General features: G+C 60.9%; 2 protein-coding genes and 1 long non-coding RNA gene across 4 annotated transcripts; 1 reads left to right on the top strand and 2 right to left on the bottom strand.

The window, feature by feature from the left end:
• Positions 1-6: 6 nt before the first annotated feature.
• LOC140904867 (von Willebrand factor A domain-containing protein 5A-like) lies at positions 7-2,278 on the bottom strand. Its single transcript, XM_073327171.1, has 3 exons — positions 2,010-2,278; positions 644-780; positions 7-176 (listed from the first exon to the last, which is right to left on the bottom strand). The coding sequence occupies exons 1-3, from the start codon at positions 2,140-2,142 to the stop codon at positions 108-110; spliced, it is 339 nt and encodes a 112-aa protein (XP_073183272.1). The 5' UTR covers positions 2,143-2,278; the 3' UTR covers positions 7-107.
• Positions 2,279-4,212: 1,934 nt separating this feature from the next.
• On the bottom strand, positions 4,213-9,612 carry LOC140904862 (von Willebrand factor A domain-containing protein 5A-like). Its single transcript, XM_073327170.1, is given in 11 exon segments — positions 4,213-4,731; positions 5,239-5,301; positions 6,460-6,604; positions 6,826-6,914; positions 7,017-7,126; positions 7,129-7,197; positions 7,706-7,820; positions 8,502-8,674; positions 9,194-9,223; positions 9,267-9,354; positions 9,528-9,612. Coding segments are annotated over 10 exon segments (1,053 nt in total). The 5' UTR covers positions 9,307-9,354; positions 9,528-9,612; the 3' UTR covers positions 4,213-4,512.
• A 1,324-nt stretch (positions 9,613-10,936) lies between these two features.
• On the top strand, positions 10,937-14,206 carry LOC140904868 (uncharacterized). Of its 2 annotated transcripts, XR_012156665.1 has the most exons (4): positions 10,937-11,137; positions 12,359-13,132; positions 13,488-13,561; positions 13,906-14,206. It is a non-coding gene; the product is annotated as an uncharacterized lncRNA (long non-coding RNA). The 2 variants fall into 2 exon arrangements; XR_012156664.1 differs by having other exon boundaries at positions 10,947-13,132.
• Positions 14,207-15,035: the final 829 nt, after the last annotated feature.

Genomic DNA, 15,035 nt, shown 5'->3' with positions numbered 1-15,035 from the left:
CGAGACCTTGGACACTGTCCCTGCCCCCCACCCCCCAGGCACCCTCTCACCTGCTCAGTCCTGCACCCAGACCACAGCCTTGGCCTCCAGCAGCTCGACTCGTCACGCTACCCCACGGCCCAGTCGTGCAGCCAGACCATGGCCAGCACCGTGGCCCAGATGCTGGGGGTCACGTCCTGTGGGGGGCAGGATAGAGACAGCCTGAGTCAGCGCCCAGCCCGGCCCCCTCCCCTGACCTCCATCCCTCCCCCAGCCCTCCCCCTGGGGACCCCCTACTCCATCTCCCTACCCCGACTCGGAGGGTTCCTATAGCCCCCGCTCCAGCACCATGGACCCTCTACCCAGATGCCCAGTGCCATGTCCAGAGAGTACAGAGATGGCCAGAGACAGGGCCCAACTTGGGCGCCTCCATCTGGCCCTGGGCCCCCTCAATCCAATGCTCCGACCCCGTTAGGGGGTTCCCAGCCCCCTGATCTGGGCCCGTCTCACCCACTGGGCTCCAGGTTCAGGGGTCCTTTAATCCAGTCACCCTCAGACTCCCTTCCCGAATGGGTCGCCCCCAATCTCATCTGGGAGCAGAGAACAGGCCCAATCAATGGCACCTGCCCCAGATCTCTCCCCTCTCCTCTGCACCCCCGCTCACTTCACTGGGTATCCTCCCCCTGGCGTCGGTCTCGCTCACCCCCAGCACAGCAGCCAGCCAGGGGTCCAGGTTCCACAAGACATCGGAATTTTGCAGAGACACCAGCCTCAGCACGGGAGACTCCTCCGGTGCCCGCTCTGGGAAGAGACACAGGGAGATGGGGCTGGCACAGGGTTGTGGGTACAGAACAGCGACATGGCCTGTCCAGGCTGGGGGACAGCCAACAGCCTTAATGGTCACCCTCTGTGTGGCCTTAACTCTGTCCCTCCATGGGTGTCCTTAACCTGCTCTTCTGTACCCTTAACCCCACCACAGTCATCCTTAACTCTGCCCCTTCTTGCACCTATGGGATGACAATTAACTTTCAATCGGAGATGGGCACCCAACTCCCTGTGACTGTTCCTGCCCAGGCATTAATTCCACAACCCCACGATGTTTCTCAAACACAGTCTGTCCCTGGGACTATCCCCCACTACAACCTGCGATAAGGACCTATGGCTGCAGAGAGACACAAGAGTCTAAAGGGGTAGCGGGGGATGGGATGTTACAGAGTCTATATGATAGTATAGCCATACATGGGCCAGGGTTATGGGGCAGAGTTAACGTGGTCTGGGCTACAGTCACTTTGTATTTCCAGACTCTCCAAATGCAGGTTTTAAGGTAACTTTAAAATTTCTGCCTTTCGTGGGTTTCTTCGTTTATAAACCAGAAGGTGCCAATAAAGCCTTTTGTCCCTGAACTCGACTGTACAAACCTCCAAGCTCAGACCCAGCTTCACAAGGTTTTTTTGCCTGGGAATTTCCCTCTGGCTTTACTTCAGAGAAAACTGCTCAGAGACATTCCTGATATGAAAAACTACTGATCCCCGCCCCACACACACCCTGAGCTCACTGACACAAACTCACACCCCAAATTCCACCTTCACAGAGTTTTTTGCCTGGGGGTTTCCTTATTTTTTTATTCATTTTCTTTCGAGATAATTTGCTTCACGACACTAAAAAAAAAACAGCCAAGAATTCCCCCTCCCTCAGCGACACAAAGGTTTTTCACCCAGGAATTTCCTTCGTTTTCTATGTCGTTTTTAAAGACTTGCACAGCTCCGTGACCTTCAGGGCACATGGGTCTCTAACCCGATGAAGCGTCACCCTGGCGTTTGCCCACCCCCGGAGTCCTGACTCCCAGCCCCCTTCACCGTTCTGGGGTGCCGTCTCCGGTGGGGCCCCCTGATTGCAGGACTGTCTGCCCTTGTGTTGGGCCCCCCGGCTGAGCTTTGTGAGGCCACGGAGCCAGGACAGGCGCTTGCGAGGGAGGAGATGGCCGGCGCTGGACTTTGGGAGCTGCAGGGACGCGTGGCAGAGGTACTCACGTGCCGCAGCCAAGTCACGGGACAAGCGCCCGAAGACGCTGCGCTGGTTCGGTTCGTCCAGGCGCACTCCGCTCGCCGGCCGCTCGCAGATGGGGTCTATCGAGACGCAGTCTATCACCTCCGTATAGTCCATGATGAAATCGAAATTTAGCGAGTAGATGGACAGACACAGAGACAGACGGACACGAAAACAGACCCAGAGAAGCAAAGGGAGGGAAGAGAATTCCGCCCCCCGCCAGACACTTAGAGCCAACGCACGGCTGGGACCCCTCCTCCATACCCCCCCGCCCCTTTCCCCGAGCTGGGACCCCCCCACACCCAGCCCCATCCTCCTCTCCCCGCAGCTCCATCACAGCCAGGATCTCCCAGCTCTTGCCCCTTCCCCCCTGGCTGTGACCCCCAGATCCAGTCCCCACAGCCCCATTCTTCTCCCCCCAGCCAGGACCCCTCCTCCAGCCCCAAGGGATGCAGGGCTGGGTGCTGCGCTCCATGGATGAGGGCAGGATGCTGGGGGGCGAGAGGCCCCTACTAGCCAGGTCTGCTCATGACAGCAATGTGCCCGCCCCTCCTGTCCCTGCATCTGCCCGGGTCGGTCTGTCTGTCTGACTGGGTCTGTTTCTCTCTCTGCGTCTCTCCGTCCTGTCCCCGTCTGGGTCTGTCGGCTGATTCTCGGTCTCTGTCCCTGTCTGACTCTGGGTATCAGCATGCCTGTCTACTTCTGTCCGTCTGTCTGGCACAGACCCCTCTCTTCCGGCTGTGGGGGGGGGCGGTGCTACTCCCCATCTCACCATGCTAGTGCCCCTGCTCTCCCCATGCCCCGGAGGTATGGGGATTGGGGTCGCCGTCACCCTGGAGGAGGGAGGGGGCAGCACAGCCCCCGGGACTCAGGGGGGCAGGGAGAGGGGCAAAGGGACATTACCCCATAAACATGATGCCCCCCCGCATGCTCCTTCTGGGTCCCCCCCCTTACACTGGGATCCCCCTGTGCTGGGATCCCTCCCTGGAACAAGGTTCCCCCCACCTCCTCGTACCGTCCCCAGTGCCAGGTTCTTCCTCCCACCTGAGTTCCCCCCACATGCTGGGTCCCCACCCTGGCGCCAGGAGCCCCAGCCCCTTTGGGGGTTACCTGCCAGCGGGACATCCCACCTCACCAGCTGCCCCCGCTCCATGTCCACCCCCACGTAGGCTGTGAGGGAGCAGACGACCCCCGAGCTCAGGCTGGCCTCCAGTGCCCGGCGCCCGTCCCCCTCCGACCCCGCGCCCACGGCCCCCTCCAGCTCCAGCAGCAGCGACTTGGCGGCCAGCCGGTGAACGGGCAGCCTGTGCCAGGGAGAGAGATTCACGGGGTCAGCCCTGGACACCTGGGTTCCAGCCGCTGCGGGCAGGGGAGCAGGGTCTAGTGGGATGGGGGTGGGTGGGTGCCAGGACTCCTGGGTTCTATCCTGGCCCCGGGAAGGGAGTGCGGTCTAGTGGTCACAGAAGGGGGGCTGGTCCCATCCTGTCTCTGTTCTGCTGGGGTGAGGACATGGGGGGGCAGGACACAGCTGCCTGGGGTGGGGGGTGGGAGCCAGGGGAGCATTGCTGTCACCTGTCTCCATCCTGTGGCTGCAGGGAGAACTGCAGCATCTCCTTCTAGGTCTGGTTCTGGATGCGATACTGCAGGGTGATGCCCCCCATGGGAATGTCTGGGGGCTGTGGGGAAAGAAAGGTGGTCAGAGGTGGAATGCAAGGGGGGAGAAGATGCCCTGGGACCCCTCAGACCCAGCTTACAGAACAAAGGGGGCAAATACACCCAATGAACACCAGTTGGGAGGCTGGCTTAGTAAGCCCAATGGCCGTCATTAGGGTCCAGAGATAACAATCCCCATCGAGCTCAATGGGGCTGGAGTAGCACAGAGACTTCCAGCCCAGTGGCTATCATTAGACGTCAGAATTATCGATCCCCACTGAGGTCTCGTTTACACTACATACTTTGGTAGAATTACATCGCTCAGGGGCATGAAAAATCCACACCCATGAGCAGCGTAGTTACACTGACCTTAGCCCCCCGTGCAGACAGTGCTACATCGGCAGGAGAGCTTCTCCCGTCGGCTTAGAGCGTCTTCACCAGACGTGCTACAGCGGTGCAGCTCCACCGATGAAAACTTATAGTGTAGACCTGCCCTGAGATCAATGCAGCCAGGCTGGTACAGAGACCTGCAGCCCAATGGCCATTGTTAGGGGTCAGATTTATCAATTCCAACACAGATCAATTGGGCTGGGGTAACACAGAGAACCCTGGCCCAATGGCCATCGTTAGGGGTCAGAGTTAACAATCCCAACTGAAATCAATGGGGCTAGGGTAGTACAGAGACCTGCAGCCCAATGGCCATCGTTAGGGGTCGAAGTGAACTCTCCCCATTCAGAACAATGGGGCTGGGGTAGCACAGGGAGCTCCAGCCAATGGCCATCGTTAGGGGCCAGAGTTATCGCCCAGGAGGGGACTGTGGGGCTCCTGCCTCAGTCACTGACCCTGAGCCCTAAGGGCACCCCAGTTTGGGGGACCTCGCTCTCCCACCTGGGGCTGCCCGCGGAGCTGGGCGTAGACAAGGCACCGCTGCCCAGCAAAGATCACCTCGGGGTCCCAGTGCAGCAGCTCCGCCTGGATCCCAGGGGGCAGATCCCAGCTTAGTGAGATCCCGGTCACTGACAGCTGCAGGGCCCACTTCAGAGACTGCGGCACCTGGCGGGGGACCGGCACACACATGGTGGGTCAGGACTCCTGGGTCCTGTCCCCAGCTCTGGAGGGGAGTGGGGTCTAGTAGGCTAGAGTGGGGGAGCTGGGAGCCAGGATTGCTGGGTTCTCACCTTGGGCTGCACGCGGTCCTGGCCGGTGATAAACTCGGCGCAGCCCCCGACTGCCCAAGCAATGTCTTTGATCAGAGCCGTGGAGGCCCCATCCCCGATGCCGAAGGAGAAGCAGCTGGGGCGGGGCGGGGAGGGGGCAGAGACCAGAGGGGGAGGGGCAGAGCTGGTGGGGCCCATCTAGTGCTGGGCGGGGGCAGGGCAGTTGGAGGGGGGCCAGTAGGGCTGGCTGGACTGGGGGGGGGGGGGCTCCCCATGCTGGCGGGGCTGGGAGGCAGGGTGAGGCAAAGGGTTGGGCAGATGTTGGGCACTATGGTGGTGGGGGTCCACATGATGGCAGTGCTAATGGGGGCAGGTCTGGGGGGGGTTAGGCACCCCCAGTTACCTGTGGGTCCTCTGCGATGATGTCCTGGGTGTTCTCTACCTCCCCATCCGTAAACACGAACAGCTGAGCGGGGGAGAGACGCTGTCAGAGCCGGGGACCCCAACCCCCCCAGAGACACCCCCTCCCTGTTGGGAACGGGAGCAGCCCCCTGGAGAGTCTGCCCCACTGACCTTCTCAGAGACCCCCAGCCCCATCCCTCCCCTCCCAGAGATCTCCCCTGAGGGGCTGACAGACGGGGACTGCTGACCTCCCCTATCTCTGTGACCCCCAACCCCGAGGCATGACCCCAACCCATCACCTGTTCACCGGCCCCTGGAGACAAGAACCCACCGACTGCTGTGGCCACTTTTCCAGGAGCTCCCTCCTGACCCCCCACCAGTGACCTCCCTGCCCCTCCCGGCTGCAGGGCACCCCCCAGAGCTGGGCACAGCACAAAGCGTTGCCCCTCCCATTCTATACAGAGGTACCTCCCCCCCGGTTGCTACCTGCCAGGCCCTGCTCACACCCCCAGGGGCAGTGGCCCCCCATCTGGCCCAGAGCCCCAGGCCCACTCCGAGCAATCCCTTGGCCCCGCTCGGCTGCCCCCCAGGGCCCCCAGCCCCTCTCCGATCCCCTCTCCCAGGATCTCCCCCTTGAACAGCCTCTGAGGGGAGTGTGGGGGGGAAGATGGGCAAAGAGGGGTCTGTAATGTCGTATGGCCCAGAGCTACAGCTGGGAGCAAACACCCCATGGGCGGCAGCGGGGCACTGGGAGTGGGGGGATGCTCAGAGTTATTGCAGAGAATCCTTCCCAGGGGGCAGGCTGGGGGGGTCTCGCACCCATCCTCCGGGCAAGCTGACTCCCACGTATGGGGTGGGGAAGGGATTTTCCCCTGGCTCAGACTGGCAGAGACCCGAGGGGGTTGGTCTCCCTCGGCAGCCTGGGGCACTCACTGGTTTGAACCGGAGCAACTGGGGAGTGTCGCTGTGACCTGACGCCTGTAACTCAGGGTTTGGGGGTGCCGGTGACTCAGCCTGAGGGGTGGGGCTGTCCCTGGGGGGAGCGAGGAGCTGGGGCCTGATGAGATGATCAGGACGGTCCCTTCTGTCCTGAAAGTCTGTGAGTCTGTCCCCACAGGCCTGCATCCCTCTCTGAGACCTCCCCCCGTCATTCTTCAGCCCCACAATCACCCTCCAGGCCCGCCCCAGGATGCCCCTCCGGCTGGCCCCAGCGCCCCGGTACCTGGCGTGGGTGCCCGTCCCGGCAGGGGCTGCGGTAAACGGCTCGTAGCAGCTCCAAGATCTCGGTGCCCCCCAGGTGAGCCTGGAGCAGCTGGAGGCGCTGCAGGGACTCGGCCTTGGTCTGCTGGGTATTCTCCACGCTCTGCCTGCGGGGGGCGCCGACAGGTCTGGGGCTGGGACAGCCGGAGCCAGGGACACCCTGCCCCCAGCCAGTCGTGTCCCCTCACCCACCGACACCCCTGTCCCCCAACCAGCCCTGCCCCCAACAAACAGACATGCCCTGACCCCTAACCAAGAGACACCCTCTGTCAGCTAACCAGCCTTGCCCCCTAACCCAGCCAGCCCCCTCCCTGCCCTTCGGACTCACGGGTAGAAGGACTCGAATTCAGACCCAAAGCCACAGATGTTGAAATAACAGCCCAGGGGCAAACTCTTCAACAGCAGGACCAGGGTCTCCTGGGGACAGACAGACGGATGGAGAGTCAGCCCCACGGGCCCAGCCAGCCTGGGCTGCTCCCCCGACACGGCCCCACAGGCCCATCGAGCGCAGCCTCCCACCTGGCCGTCCCTTGGTGCTGTTGATGCGCTGGCGGGACAGGTCTCTGCGTCCATGGGGCAGGCCGTGCTGCCGGAGGGGCCCAGCAGGAGGACGAACTCCCCGGCTGGCTCTGGGCCGGCACCACCTCGGGCACTCTGGGCAGCAGGGTCATCATCACGGCCGGGTCGCCCATCAGGGAGCCTGCGGGGAGATGGGGGCCAGCCCCCTAATAGGGTGGGCATGGGGTCGAGACGCTGTGAGCCACCCCCTCAGAGCCCCATGACTGTCCCCAGAGACCCACCCCCACTGCTCTGTCCCTCCCCCACCCCCTCTCCCCTTAAATCCCCCCACCCCCATACCCAGCCCCCCAGTGCCTGCTCTCCCATACCCAGTTCTCCCCCATGCCTCCCAAACCTGCAGTGCTCCCCAGTGCCCGCCTGCTCCCAGACACCCCGTCCTGCCAACGCCAGCTCTGCCAAGATCCCCCGCTCCTGTCCTCCCACCTTCGCCTGCCTCCAGATTCCCCCAGCACCCACCTACAGCAGCCCTAGGACTCCCCATTCCCCCATCATCCCCCTCATTGCACCATGCCCCTCCCGATCCTATGTCACCGCTCAGCACCTACCTCACCCTCCCCAGATTCCCACCCTATGGATCCCCCTCTGCGCCCCCGCCCAGGGGTAGTAGGGTTCAGGATCCCCTCCCGCACCTGGCTCGGCTCCGGGCAGCCCGGCCTCCAGCACCGCGCTGGGTTTGGGTGGCTCCGTGTAATACACCAGCAGCTCCAACTCCCTGTCCCACGGGGGGGCCTGGGCCAGCGACACCTGGGGGGCGACAGACACACAGTCACCTCCACACGGTTCCGGGGGGGGGGGGCAAGGTCCCGCTGGCTCTCGCGCCCGGCTCGGCACCCCCCAATGGAGACGGGGTGAGGGGCAGACCCTGGGAACGCTGGCTGGGCCCCCCCGGGTTAGGTGGAGAAAAGAGAAGGAAAAACAACCCCAAAGGCCAACGTGGGAACTTGGCTTTTCCTGGTGAAAAATTGCAAAAGTTTGACATTTTGGGGGAGTCTAAATCTTTCCAATTTGGGGGTGACATTTTCCTGGTCCCCCCACCTCCATTTACTTCCACTGAGAAACAAGAAGAGGGAAAATCCCAGACACTAAAGACTTACGGAGCCCAGCGACTGCCAGGGATTTCATCCCCAAACTGGCAGATTTCAGCCTGTCCAGATTTTCCCCAGAGAAATTGGGAAATTCCCCAGATCCGTTGCTGTCGCTCGATCCCCCACCCCCTCAATCACCCAAAGAGTCTGGCCCATGCTCCCCCTTTCGGGACCCACCCCGCGCCCTACACCACATCTCTCACCCCCGGGACCTTCCCCCCACCCACAGCCCCGTTCCCTGGAACCCACCCCTCAGCCCAGAACCCTCCCCCTGCCCCACCCCCAGCACCCTCCTCCCAGCAGGGATGGCTGGGACCCAGGTGTCCAGGTGAGCCCTTACCTGGGCAGTGGTTAGGTTCCCGGCTGTATAGCTCAGGGGGGTGAGGGGGCACTTGGAGAGCACGTGGTCGATGCTGTGGGGCGACTGCAGCATGGCGCTTCGGCTCAGGGTGTAGGGCAGCTCCCCCTGGAGGACCCGTGGGACCTCCTGGGTGATGTTCTCCCCATCCCACCCTGCAGAGAGAGACACGGGGTGAGGGCCAGGGGGCCGGGAGAGTGGGGGGAAGATGGGGGGTATGAGTTATTGGGGGGTATTGGGCTTGAATATCAGGGGATTTCGGGATGGCTGGGGTGGGTCATATACCCTGGGGCGGTGACTGCAGGCCCGGGGCGGGGGGGGCGCACTTACCGCAGGGAACACAGTAATGGCCTATGGGGCATTATGGGGGCTATATGGGTCTTTCACTGTGGGGTACGTAGAAGGGGCTATGGAGGTTTCAGGGGGTACAGGCTGGGGGGGTCACTCACAGTGGGGTGTGTAGCTGGGGTTCTGGGGGCTATGTGATACAGGGAGCTATGCGGGATCTAGGGCACCTAAAGGTCTGGTCTCAAAATGGGGCATGTAAAAGGGGTGCAGCATGGCTGGAAGCACACAGCTGGGGTACAGGAGGGTCTCTCCATGGGGCGTGTGCGGGGGGGGGCGTGGGTCTGTTGGTGTCACAGTGATGGGGGTAGGGGATCTGTGGGTCTCACCGGAGGGCGCGGAGTGGGGACAGGGGGATCGTGGGTCTCACAGTGGGGCATGTAGCAGAGACACAGGGGGATCTGTGGGTCTCACTGTGGGGCGTGTAGCGAGGGTGTAGCATGGTCGGCAGCACGTAGCGGGTGGCCCCATCCCCGTACAGCTCCTGTGCCTGCCGGGAGAGACAGGGTCACCCCGAGATCCCTGTCCCCCGAGATCCCCTGCCCCCCGCGACCAGCACATCCCTGTACAGCTCATGCACCTGCTGGGAGAGATGGGGTCACCCCGAGATCCCCCCAGCCCGGTCCCCTCCTCTCTCCCCCCCGGGACCCCCGCCCCCAGCACCTGTCTCTTCTCCTGGAGCTGGGCCTGGATCCAGGCCCTCTGCAGCCGGGCCTAGAAGGCGTCGACAGCCGCCTCGGCGTCCACGGGGAATTTGAACACGGCCTCCACGGGCCCCAGCTCCTCATTCCTGCAGAGCAGCTGGCAGCCCATGTCCGCCACAAAGCCTCGGATCAACACCGACACCGAGCTGTGGTGCAGGGGCACTGGGGGGAGGGGGACATCAGCCACAGGCCCCCCCACGGGCACCGGGGGGAGGAGCCACATCAGCCATGGGGCCACCCTCCCCCTCACGGCACCGTCCCTCGCAGCCCTGAGTCACTCGGCTCCTTGGAGCTGGTCAGGAGGCCGCAACTCATCATCTCGGCTCTAGGGTCGGGGATCTGTGTGAGGGGAAGGTCGGGGGGTGAGATACAGGGTTCCCATAGAAACTGATGGGCACAGGGTGCCCTGACACCCCCCCCACACACACATACACACACACTCGGAGATGGCTCTGAGACCTCAGCCCCACCCCTCTGCTCAGCCAGGTCATGTGGCAGGGAGTCCCACAGGCCCAAGCTCCTGAGATCAGAGTCACGGCTCTGCCCCAACTGCGCCAGCCCCCGTCAGGGAGGGGCAAGCAGGGACTGGGGTACAGCTGGCAGTTGGGGGATGGAGAGAGAAACATAGGGGGGTGTATGGGGATGGATGGACAGATGGAAGAAAGGAGAGGTGCAGGGGTCAGACGGACAGACGGAATGAAGGGGGATGGGGGACTCGTGCGTTAGAATGAGGGGGCTGGGAGCCAGGACTGCTGGGTTTTATCCCCAGCCCCGGGGGGGGGGGGGGCACCCTGGAACAGCGACAGGGGTTGCAGGGGACTCGGCTCGGTCACTGGGGGGTTGTTAACCCGGCTAGGCCCTTCTCCCCACTGTCGCCCTGCAGAGAAGCAGCGGTTTGTGGAGCAGGCTCCAGCTCCTGGCCGTTCTTGGCAGGGACACGGCCCTGCTATTTACTCAGCTTTCACCCCAGGCTGGAGCAGTCGCCATAGACCCCCCCCACGCCAACGGGGGTGAAATGCAGCCCTTGGCCGTGCCCAGGGGCTCCCGGCGTTCTTGCTCCACGCCCCCGAGCCGTTTGGCCTGGGCCTTGGATTTGCTGCCTTACGACGGGGTTAGAGAACGGCAGCTGGTTGATTTCTCCCGCAGCAGAAATCTGGCTCTGAGGCGCGCAGGGAGTCTCTGCGGAGGAGCGGGGAGCTGAGGGTGGGATGGGGGCGAGGAACGCCAGAGCTGCCGTGAGCGAGAGGGGCTCCCAACCCCACTCTCCGAGCCTCGTTTCTGCTGGCCACCACTCCAGCCCCCTGGAGAATTCCCAGCTGGAAGGTGGGACGGGGAGACTGGGATCACCTGGGGGACGGGGGGGGGGGGGGGGAACGTAGGCAGATTTCTAGACAAACCTCCTGCCCGGCTTCACATATGGCCCAGGATGGAGAATCCACCCGAGCCCCCGGGGAGTTGGGCCAGCAGCTAATTCCCCCCCCTCCCCGCCAGACAGGTGAGCCTCCCTCCTGGCCTGAATTCATCTGCCTGCAACTCCCAGCCACAGGACAGGCCACGTCCCCCGCGCAGGTATTTACCGCCTCTCTGGGCTGCGCTCCCTAGGCTGGGAAAGGGCTGAGGCCAGGGCAGGGCTCCAGCGGGGCGCGGGGCGGGTCGGTTGGTCCCGGCACTGAACTCTGATGCCTAATTCCCCGCCCGGAGAAAGGGAGTCGGCGTGAAACTTCGGCCGATTCACAGGCGGCGGCTCCTGCTGCAGCCGCTGCTTCTTGGGGGGCGAGGGAGCCGCAGGGCGGGGTGGGCGGGGGTGGGGAGCTCCGAGCCCTCATGGGACCCAGCGGACCCCAGGAGCCTGTGGGGAGCAGGTCAGGGCCGGTGCCCCCCGGTGCAAAAGGGGAGGGCTGAGATTTGTGTCGTCACACCGGCCGGGCGCCACGGGGATGGCCCCTGGGAAACCCACGCAGGGAGAAGCGCGGGAAGGGGGGGTGGATGGGGGGGGGCGGAGCAGAAACGTTTCGGGGTCACCTCCCTCCAAACACCCCCAAACCCGCCCGGCACGCAGGGCCCCGCAGCCAGGGCGGGGAGACTCTGCAGGGGCGAAGCCCTGAGTCGGGGGATGGGCCCAGACCAGGGGGTGGGGGCCCTGGACATGGAGGGGGAGGGGGGGCTGGGGCCAGGCCCCCCAGGGGCGGGGGCTCGACTGGGGCCCGATCCGCACCCCCGGTACCTTCTCGCTCGGTCTCTGAGCCAGGCTGGGAGGGAAAGTGTCCCCGCGAGCCCCGCCCCCCGCCAGGGAGCGTCTGCAAACGCCTCACCCCCCACCCAACCCAGCCAGGGAGCGTCTGCAAACGCCTCACCCCCCCACCCAACCCAGCCACGGAGCGTCTGCAAACGCCTCACCCCCCACCCAACCCAGCCAGGGAGCGTCTGCAAACACCTCACCCCCCCACCCAACCCACCCAGGGAGCGTCTGCAAACGCCTCACCCCCCCACCCAACCCACCCAGGGAGCGTCTGCCAGCTCCCCGTCCCCAGCTTCTATAACCCAGGGACCGTCTGCACAGTTTGCCGCCCCCCCAGCCGCGAGCCGGGGACTGTCTGCAAACTCTTCGCTCCACACATCCTGCCATGTCCCCCCATTGAACTGGGGCTGGGGAGAGGGGGTCTCCAGTCTTCCCCTTGCTCCTTCCTGCCCCTTTATGGTGCCAAAAGCGGGGAGGATTGTGGATGCAAATGTTTCAACTCCAAGATACCCCTTTCCCATCAGGGTATTCACCCCACACTCTCCATCCAGGGGCAGTGGTGGAAGAGGGGCGAGAACCCGTCAGTCGACCGTCACACCTGCCTCTCAGTAGCGAGAAGGCATCCGAGAGACATGAGGAAGCTCGGCCAGATGTGCGGAAGGGAGGGGGGAGTTTTTCCACCCACTGCGTTTTCTCTGGGGTCTCTGCAGAACCTGCTTTTAACATCCCGCTCAATGGTGCTGGATCTGTCCCCCCGGCCCTGAGTCCTCTGTGGGTGGGAGCCCAGAGCTGGGGCAGAGAGAGGCCCCCCCTCCACACACAGCCCCACACCCACGGACCTCTGGCCTGGGGGGACTCATTGTAATGGAGAGGTGGGAGGTCAGTCTCCAGGGCTCCTCCAGACCTCGCTCTCTCTGCTGAGGCTGCCAATGAGGTAGCGCCCAGGGGGATGGGGGCATCTTCTCCCCTACGGCCTGAGCCGGGACCCACCAAATCGACCCCACAAGCAGGCTTCAGCTGGGGTCGCTCTTCCACCCCCATGGAAGTGGCTCTGGACCGTAGCTGCTGCTGAGGCAGGTTCATAGGAGGCACCTGTGAACGGGGCAGCCTGACCCACCCAGGGGATGACACAGGGGGCACCCAGGGATCCCCCCTTCCTTGCAATTCCAAACATCACAGTGTGAGAGGAGGGGGATCCCCACCCCTCACTCCCTGATACCCCCTCACCCTCGCTACAAGCCTCTCAGCAAGGAGAGGAGAGGTTGTTACCTGCGGGGGACTCCAGTCTGGGGAGAATCTGGAGAGAGAAGAGAAGAGAAGAGGAGGTGAGAGCTCCAGGGAGGGGATGGGGGTGCAGAGGGATGGAGGGATGCTTGACGGGGGGATCTCCAGACAGACAGACAGAGAGATGCGGGCCGAGGGAGGTCACTTACCCAGCAGAAGCAGAAGGAGAGTTCGTGCCATCCTGAGCTGGTTGCTCTGGGGTGGGAGCTTGGTTCTCAGCTCAGCCACCGGCCCCGTCTGGGTGAAGGGAGGGGGACGGGCCCTTCCCCTCTGATGGAGGCAGAGGAAGTCACAGCCTTAGGCGCAGTCACCGCTCAGCTCAGAGGGCCATTGCATTGTAACTGCAGTCCTCTTACTTTAAAGTGTAATGTGTATCCCTCTTTTGTATTAATATAGGGCTCATGTTGAAGGAGATTTTTGTCCACCCACTCTGTTCCTGTGAGACACTAGGGCAAATTCTCCAAAGTCAAGTGAGTTACACCAGATGTGAATTTGGTTCAATGTCCCTTTGTAACATCAGTACCCAAGCTTGTATCCCAACTTGATAATCACTCCATAGGAAGGATAAATAAGTCTTTAATTTAAATACTCAGATCCTCAAACCATGAGCCTGAGATTTATATTGCATATTAGACAAAAAGCGCACAATAAAAATCATATCGTATGAGGTGATCAGGTCCCTCATTCACATTAATTGCTGTGTTTCTGTGTCTTGCTGTCACTGTACACTGAGCTGAGTACGTTGTGAAATCAGTAACTTGAATTATTCTTTTATCTTGTGAACCATCAAATGATATTTCCCGAATTGTTTCAGGTGGTCCGATGGTCCAGTGAAGCACAGTCTAGAAATTCCATTTGAAACATCCATGTTTGCCAAGAGAAACCAAAGCTACCAGTAAAATTCTATTCAAGTATCGGGGAAATGAAGGTGTATTAACTGTATGGAGATCACAGTTAACAAAAATTATCTCTCTCTGTGTCCCCAGACACATCTATCTATCTAATCTAATTTATCGTACTATCTAGGTATTCCAACAACAAATATATTCAGACTAATCAAGTGCATAGTGTCTCACAAAAGTAGAATTCACAGAATAAACTAAATTGGTTGAGAACGATTTGGGGACATAATCTTCCTTGTACATATCACTTTCATAACCTTTAACATTTTGAAACAGCCTCCACCAGGCCCAAAGTGATAGCTGTCCACAAAAGCACCACATTTCGGAGGCATTTCATGATTCTAACACCTGTGAGTGCATGGAAACGTTAGAATTTACACTCACGAAACTCAATGGGCTCAAGATTCAATGGAAACATGGACACTGCTTATGTGAATCAGTGAGTGACCACTTACAATGATCTTTATGTGAATATTAGGTAAATCAGATGGCACAAAATCTTAACCAGTTCCATGTTATTTTATGAAGCGATATTAATTGTACATAGCAGATCCTTATGTTTTAAGTACATTTGGTAGACTGGATGCTAATCTACTCTAAATTGGCAGTTGAAGGTCTGGCCCAAGACAGCAGGCAAGCCTCAAAGGGTTTGAATGTTGGGTTAAGATAAAATTCTGGACAATGTAGGGTGAAATCCTGGCCCCACTGAAATTAAGTTCTGTCATTGACGTCAGTGGGGCTAGGATCTTCTTATGATTTTTAATGTCTGTCTCACAATATTTGTGGTTTTTCTTCAAATCTCAACTGCTTGAATCAACAGATCAGCTTTCATATTTTCTTTTACATAATCATTATCCCTCTCTCTTCGGTAGTTCTTTTCATCCATAGACCACAAAGCACTATATAAAGGAAGTGAGAATCATTATCCCCATTTTACAGATGTGGAAGCTGAGGCACAGAGAGAAGCCATTTGTTAGGGGGCTTATTCCTTCACCCACTTACTTCCCTGGTCCGACTCACATGAACAGAGAGCAACAATACC

This window comes from Lepidochelys kempii, unplaced genomic scaffold, assembly GCF_965140265.1.
Source record: "Lepidochelys kempii isolate rLepKem1 unplaced genomic scaffold, rLepKem1.hap2 scaffold_95, whole genome shotgun sequence".
Taxonomy (NCBI): domain Eukaryota; kingdom Metazoa; phylum Chordata; order Testudines; family Cheloniidae; genus Lepidochelys; species Lepidochelys kempii.
This window is presented reverse-complemented; position numbering and strand designations above follow the sequence as displayed.

Excerpts from the sequence above, each read along its gene's own strand:
- LOC140904867 (XM_073327171.1), bottom strand. The coding sequence starts at position 2,142 with ATGGACTATACGGAGGTGATAGACTGCGTCTCGATAGACCCCATCTGC. Across the intron at positions 781-2,009 it reads CCGTGACTTGGCTGCGGCAC|AGCGGGCACCGGAGGAGTCT; the intron begins GTGAGTACCTCT and ends GTCTCTTCCCAG. Across the intron at positions 177-643 it reads GGGGGAGGATACCCAGTGAA|GACGTGACCCCCAGCATCTG; the intron begins GTGAGCGGGGGT and ends TGCCCCCCACAG.